The 7541-nt window shown below is 32.4% G+C and overlaps 1 protein-coding gene across 1 annotated transcript; it reads right to left on the reverse strand.

Moving 5' to 3' along the window:
- Positions 1-1147: 1147 nt before the first annotated feature.
- On the reverse strand, positions 1148-6931 carry LOC126971110 (para-nitrobenzyl esterase-like). The gene is made up of 3 exons (XM_050817265.1): positions 6709-6931; positions 2000-3267; positions 1148-1410 (listed from the first exon to the last, which is right to left on the reverse strand). Exons 1-3 carry the CDS (start codon positions 6889-6891, stop codon positions 1212-1214), a joined length of 1650 nt encoding a protein of 549 aa, XP_050673222.1. The 5' UTR covers positions 6892-6931; the 3' UTR covers positions 1148-1211.
- Between the last annotated feature and the right edge of the window lie 610 nt (positions 6932-7541).

Genomic DNA, 7541 nt, shown 5'->3' on the forward strand with positions numbered 1-7541 from the left:
TACTGCAGCCCTTAAGAACTTTGCAGTTCAGATCCTTTATGTCCAGCGCCGCAACCCAAGTTCGATATGCCAGTATTTGCTGCTTCAGATGCTGCTTTAACTGACGCATTGAACCAGGGCTATGGGCCAGGGCGTATAATACAAATGGCTGCGAGAGCAACGTACAATACTCTGAAGTATTTTTGCATTTTGAATTAATTTCGGTCGTTTTCCGTGTTATTTATACTTCAGGAATCAACGTAATAAAGTAAACATTTTTTTTTGTAAATAGTTTTCCTATTGATGTTTGTTTAGCTGTTGTCATCACTGGTTTTAGTACCGCAGACTCCCGCTACATGGCCAACAGCGCCAAAATGGCGAATATCAAACAGGCATAAATGCACTTTGACAGCCGCCAGTCTATTGGTATTTATACAGGTCAGTGGCTAATACCAAGGGCCAGTCTAGCGAAATTCTAAGAAAAAAGCGATTGTATCAGATTGTATGAACCGTGCAGTCAGTGATAGATTGACAGATGACTGCTATAATCTTGTAAAAAACGGTGACAGACGAAATCCACTACGTTTTAAGCAACTGTTCGCTTTCATACTTAGCCGGATGATACTTCGTCGTCATAATATTTAAATGACTATTTCAAACTTATGTCAAATCACTGCACGTTTTATATTAAACTCAACTTGATTTTTTACTTAGGCAGTCCCTCTACCTCTATTAGATAGAATTTACATCCTTGCCTACGGCTGCCAAGCGTGGCTGACTGCTTACAAATCAAAATCACTTTAGTCATTTAAGTCATTTAAGTCAAAGAAATGACACTTTTATTTTTACATTTACAATCACTTTAGAACAGGTTGAGCTTTAATGAGAAGAGGTGGTAGGAAACTTATTGCCACTAGCTTCATAATTTGTATCTTACAAATCATTTCAATTATAATATACATAAAGTAATGTAACAAAAATAGTCATATTACGACTTATCAATCAAAATCGTTTACTTACTGTAACAAAAGATTCGCTGTCCTTTTCTATTTTACTGTATCTGCATTAGAGATGTTCTTCTCTCGCGCAAAAAAAATATACAAATAATATTAATTTTTACTTCAAAGTTACCCCGTTTCAAGGTTATATGAGTTTGATTTGAAGTGCGTATTTTTTTGTGACAAGTTTATTTTTATATTGGTCGGGACAGGCTGTTACAATGCTGAAAACATTTAAAGTTCAGTATGTTGTGCGGCTGGTGGTGGTATTGGCTGCCGATAATGTTCCTCGTAAATCTGATCCCAAAACAGCGCACGGTCCTTCAGTAACGAACCCCTGAGGCTCAACGGTAGATCTAACGACATGTGCGGAGACCAGTTCTTCCCTACTGGTGGCCAAGGAGGTAGCTCTGAATCTTCAGGTATTGGTTTCCTGTAAAAGGTTATACTTATAAGTATATCGTGAATCTTGTAGATGTTTTTTATTTCTACGTTGCAATTTAAAGAAATTAACATCTTGACTGTTGATTCTCGATAATGTTATTGCTAGAAACTGCCATAATCATAATTACAACACTAGGAACAGACATAAACTTATAATGACTACTCGGCTGAATCGAAATCGGAATAATAATAATATATAATAAGATGCAGCATGTTTCGGAGATGCTAGTTTTAAAATATAATGTATGGCTATTACATATCCGAAACCAATATATTTGACTTAGAAATACCTTTATATTTGCAATATAAATAATTCCGTCAATGACATTTCATTACGACAATTCAGGCGACGAAATACTTTAATGTAGCATTTGAAAGAGTTCGTCTTTTGTTGGGTCTCCATAAGTAATAAAGTTGATGTTATAGAAGATATACTAAGGCCAAAACTTGTAATTCTCATTATCTTCTCACCCGTGGAAAATATTCAATGTTCTTACGGGATCGTAAAGATAACCATAGAAAGACAGACAGATTTTCTGTTATGTTAACTCAGATAGTTATTCTATAACTTTACTCACCCGGTAGTTATAAAGTTCAACCAGATACTTCTTGTTAAAGTTCTCATCTCTTCAAGCTTTGAGTTTGTATAATTTGTACCTAAAAATCCGTCCGATACTGTGTTTGTTTGACTGCAATGATCAGCTCCGCGAATATTTGTGTGTGGAATGATGGGAAGTTCATCGTGGACGAAGGAGAAATCATACAAATATATTTGATTATGTCCCGCCTCTACGTGTAATTTTACTGCTCTTAATGTTGGATAAGCAAATAAAACATCAGTAAAATAATTAATATAGCCATAAATATCGTCATTGTCAATCGTGGATTGTCCGAAATAAAACTCTTTAATTTTTCTGGTGACTTTTCGCTTTTGATCATCGCTTTCAAATTCTAAATCAGGAGAAAGAAAAGCTTCGAAGTCATCATTCATAATCTGTTTCCATTCATCAAATAAGCCTACACGGAAAAGACCTTCCATTGATGCGAACCCATATAAAATAGGTACTTTTGGGTATGCACCACTTTTTAAAATATTGTCAGGACTTTCTGATAAAAAGAATTCTTTACTTTTTTTACGTTCAATACAAGGTGACATCAAAAACACAGAATCTCGTCTGTACATTACGTCAGCTGACATAAGCGTATCATAAGATAGGCTTTTGTAATATTTTTCTAAGTTAACAATACTCCCAGTGCCTGTATAATTTAAAAGTTTTGCATATTCTTTGGCGCTCTCTATGGGGTCTGTTTGTACACTAAATGCTGCAGTACTAGCGCCACTCTCTGGTATAACCTTATGAAACAGCCCTTTAGCACTTTTCGAAAGCATTAACAAATCCACCGACGACGAACCAGCACTATATCCTGCAATAGTTACATCTTCAGGATTACCACCAAATTTAGCAATATTTTGATTAACCCAGCGAAGTAAAGCCACTTGGTCCTTCATTCCAGCATTTCCTGGAACGTCTTCTGTTCCAAGACATAAGAATCCATGTGGTCCAAGTCGGTAATTAAATGTTACAATAATTACTCTCTTGCTTCTGGCCAACCGTTTATAAGTAAACAAATTGCCATAACCCAATTGGAATGCGCCACCATGGACATAAACCACAACTGGTAGATTCTTCTCTTTTGTGTCTGGTACAAATACATTTGCTATTAAGCAGTCTTCTTTTATTGTCATATTTTTTGAAATTACTTTGAAAGGATCATTTTGTGGACAGATAATGGTGTTGTCAACAGCTTCAAGCGTATCTTGCCATATAGGGCCGGGGAGAGGAGCCTGTAAAATGTTAAAAATAAGTAATTAATAATAATACCACTCATAAAAAATATTTAAAATAAAAAATAAAATAAAATAAAATCTGCTTATTTCAGACTGTTGGGCCATAAGTGTTAGTATTTCTTAGAAACTATCTTATTACGTTATATTTAAAATTGCACAATTTAATTTTTAATTTAATTAAATTTAAATATGTCTAATTAAATTTTATGTTATGTAAAAAATGTGTTTATACACTCATGCTTCACAGCATAATGCTCTCAAATTCAAGAGGTATCTAGTTGTTAGTGTTAGTGTTTATTATGAAGTTTCAATTTAAATGAGCCATCTTTTGGCTTTTTTATTTTATAAATACATGATAATATAACGTAGTTAACATTATGATACAAGGAAGATGGTTATTATGCTCGAGGTCACTTCGACAATATAGTGATCATTATTAGTCACGCTATGCAAAAGACTTTTTGGAGTAGATCTACAAACGAAGGCGATGTATATGCAACAACATGATTCCCAGGAAATGTGAAAAACAAATGCATTACGCAGTTCAAAAGAACTGTTGAAAGACGTTTATGTGGTAAAGGTTAGTAAAACATAAATTACTTTCTCAATGTTACCACAGAGCGAGAATGGAACAACCGCTGTCGGGCAGCAGAAATTATATAGAATACCCAAAGAAGAAGCCCGGTTAGGTTCTTCTCAGGTGTAAGACAAATATTTTCGATTGGGTAGTAAGTAGCTTTTGACTTCCACTATAATTTTAACAATAATGAATTATACTAATAATGTTTTGTATTAATAATAACAAATTTAAGCAAAATTGTCAAATTGTAAGTAAAGGTATTTTCTTTTTAACCGACTTCAAAAAAGGAGGATGTACTCAATTAGTCCATATGTTTTTTTTATGTTGGTCACCTCAGAACTTCCGACTAGGTAAACCGATGTTGATACCTTTTTTTATTTGAATGCTGGTGCTTCACGTGTGGTCCCAATACAATTTGGTCTAGATATGACAGTGGAATCTATGAGAAAACCATAAAAGGCTTAAATTTGCTATAATTATATGCGTGACAAATTTACGAATAACACAATATCGCGCCAACCGATTTCGATGATTTCTTTTTTTATTGGAACGGATATACTTCAAAGGCACTTTGGTGAGAGTTTGGTTAAATTCTTACTATGGGATCCATGACAAAGTAACGGAACTCTTCAATTCTTAGGAGCGAACTAACGATACTCTACAGAATCTTTTTTATGCTTTTCGGATATTTCAGTAACCTAACGTCGTTATGGTCGACTAACTGTTGTAGTCAAATATTTACAGTAAGGGTGCGTGCGATCTGTGGCAGAATTTCTAACTGTCCATAATCAAATTGCAATGCGCTTACGTTCATTGCTGCATTGAAAAATTTAGTAGATCTTTACATATTTAGACAAATTTATAAGTTACTATAGATTCACTAATAATCTAATAATAAAAAAAAAAAAATTTCATCATGCTCGCTGAAATGTCACTGCTTGTGTCAACCTGATAAAGACATTTGAGGTATTATAGAAAAGCAGATATTATCTTAATGATTTATTAGATATGATAATTATGATTTCTACGATAACTTTTTGATACCATTTTTATTTCAAACTCATTAATAATATGATGGCCTTATTATTCCTATTTCCAATGAATTGGAAATTATTTTCATAGTTTTGAATAGAAAAAATACAATAAATTAATACAATTGCAATATTTATAACATTTATATGATGAGAATGGATGTTTGTTTGAGAGTCATGGATATGTATTTATGTATGTTTAAGAATGTATATCGTACTTAATATTTATATTATTTACATACTCTTAAATCCAAATACTTTGTAAATATTATTTTTATTATTGTTTTATTATATATAATTATGTTTATCATTTTTATATCCGTGTTTTAATTGAAAGTTACTTCAAATTGTGACAACAATATTCGTATCATATAGTATTACTAGCTGCCCCGACAGACGTTGTTCTGTAGATAGTAAAAAAACAACTGTTTTATATTTCAAAACATCAAAAATTGTTTCGTAAATATGCTCCCTGTTGTTAGAATGAAATTGTTTCACAGCGGAACTGTCAAACCGTGCGTCACTAAATTCTCTCATAGAAAATATGTCCATACAAAATCAAATATTGAAAATAAAAATATTTATGGGTCCCAAATCGAAATAAAAACTACCCTATCTCTGAAGTTGGACCAAACTGCACTCCACGAAGTAATCACCATTAAAATCCGTTCATTAGTTTAGGAGTCCATTGAGGACAAACATTGTGACACTAGATTTATATATATTAAGATTATGTATAATATATATATCGTATTATTTCACAGTACAGGCTAGGCCTAGTTTTGGCAAGATAATTTGTGTTAATATTGGGAAAATGTAAAGAAATATTTTTTATTAACATCTTTATGTAATACTAGCTGACCTGGCAAACTTTATTTTGCCATATAAATGATATATGTAACCCTTCCTTGAGCTTCAACGAATCTATTACAAAAGATTTCATTGAGATCGGTCGAACAGTTTAGGAGTAATTTGGGAACATACAAACATACATTCTCTTTTATATATATAGATAGATTGAAGGTAGGTTCTACAGCTACTGTCATTAACAAAAGTCAATTTAAATTATCGCCTGTTGCACTAAAATATTTATATTAAGGCTATGTATAATTATTTATTAATAATAATTTATTGTTACAAAAAATTAACACAACTTTGTAATCATCTTTTCTGCACTTTCGGAAACAAACATTATTTTATTTACATTAACCGAACGTCTAGATTTAAACTAAATATTGCGAGATCAATTTATGATTTGAAAAAAAAAAAAGTATAACAACCATCCGACGTATTATATCATACACTATAATATATATTATATAGTAAGTAATAGAATATTAAGAGAAAAACAGTTATAAATAGAGTGAATTTCGGTTATCAAAATCAATTCAACTAAATAACTTTATATCGCTGGCATTCCTATATAATAGTACCTACCGTTGCAAATTTGTTATTTGTATTCGAACAAAGGGACGAAAGGGCCGCCCGTGTAATGTATGCGTATATTCCATAAGGTTCATAAGATGTATACCATTACCTAACCAATACGTTTATTTTGTGTCTTCTGTGCACAGTTATGAACACATTGAAAAAACACACTTGAATTAATGAAAGTATGAGACTAACAGACAGTGTTACAATAATATCAATAATGACACTAGATTATAGATAGTATAATGCAGGTTATAAAGAATAATTTTTTTTCGACACTTACCTTAAATTGACGCGTATGGCTTATGTTATATGGCTGAAAGCTATTACTTTATACTTCGAAAACAATAGAGACTAGTAAATAGCGTCATTTTAAAGTATATTATTAATATTCACCTTAAACTTTTGGTCACCGGTCGGTGCAGTTGCATATGGGATTCCGTAGAAAGCGTAAAATCCTCCATCTGGGTCAATATACCCTCGAACATACCCTTGTTCCAACTTTACTGTTAGATCATTAGCCCCTTGCACACAAGGCGATAAAAGTGCATAAATTAATAAACTAATTATAAACCACATCGTTCGCAAGCAGCGCGTATTACAACTGAGACAGATAAACATCGAGGTCGAGCCGGGAGTCGGTAACCGGTACACCAATCTACAATATCTACATAACACGGCGCTATATCATATAAGTATCATAAAGCGCTGCACAGACGATAGTGAGTACAATACGACGGCGGAAAAACGTAGCTGAGAACATATTCTGCGTGTTAAGTTCAATCAAATCAAATCAAAAGCAGTTTATTCATATAGGTCAAATAAATGACACTTATGAATGTGAAAAGTTTCTTTTGTACGAGTTACGATCATTTTGGAAAATATTGGGTTTTAATGAGAAGAAATGGCAAAAAACTCATTGCCACTCTTTTAAATCAACATTTACTGGATAATAATTTGCCTTGAAGGATATAAAAAAATACTAAGAATAGTGACAATGTTCAGAAATGTTTTTGTCTGAGGGGTGGATTTTAAATGAGCTATTTTATATTGTAGTATTTTTGGAATTAATGTACTGTATTAAATGTATGTAAATGGAAAATGTATGTAAATGTATGTGTATGGAAAATATTGAGATTTAATGAGAAGAAATGGCAAAAAACTCATTGCCACTCTTTTAAATCAACATTTACTGGATGATAATTTGCCTTGAAGGATATAAAAAAATA

The sequence above is a fragment of the Leptidea sinapis genome, chromosome 23 (genome assembly GCF_905404315.1).
Source record: "Leptidea sinapis chromosome 23, ilLepSina1.1, whole genome shotgun sequence".
Taxonomy (NCBI): domain Eukaryota; kingdom Metazoa; phylum Arthropoda; class Insecta; order Lepidoptera; family Pieridae; genus Leptidea; species Leptidea sinapis.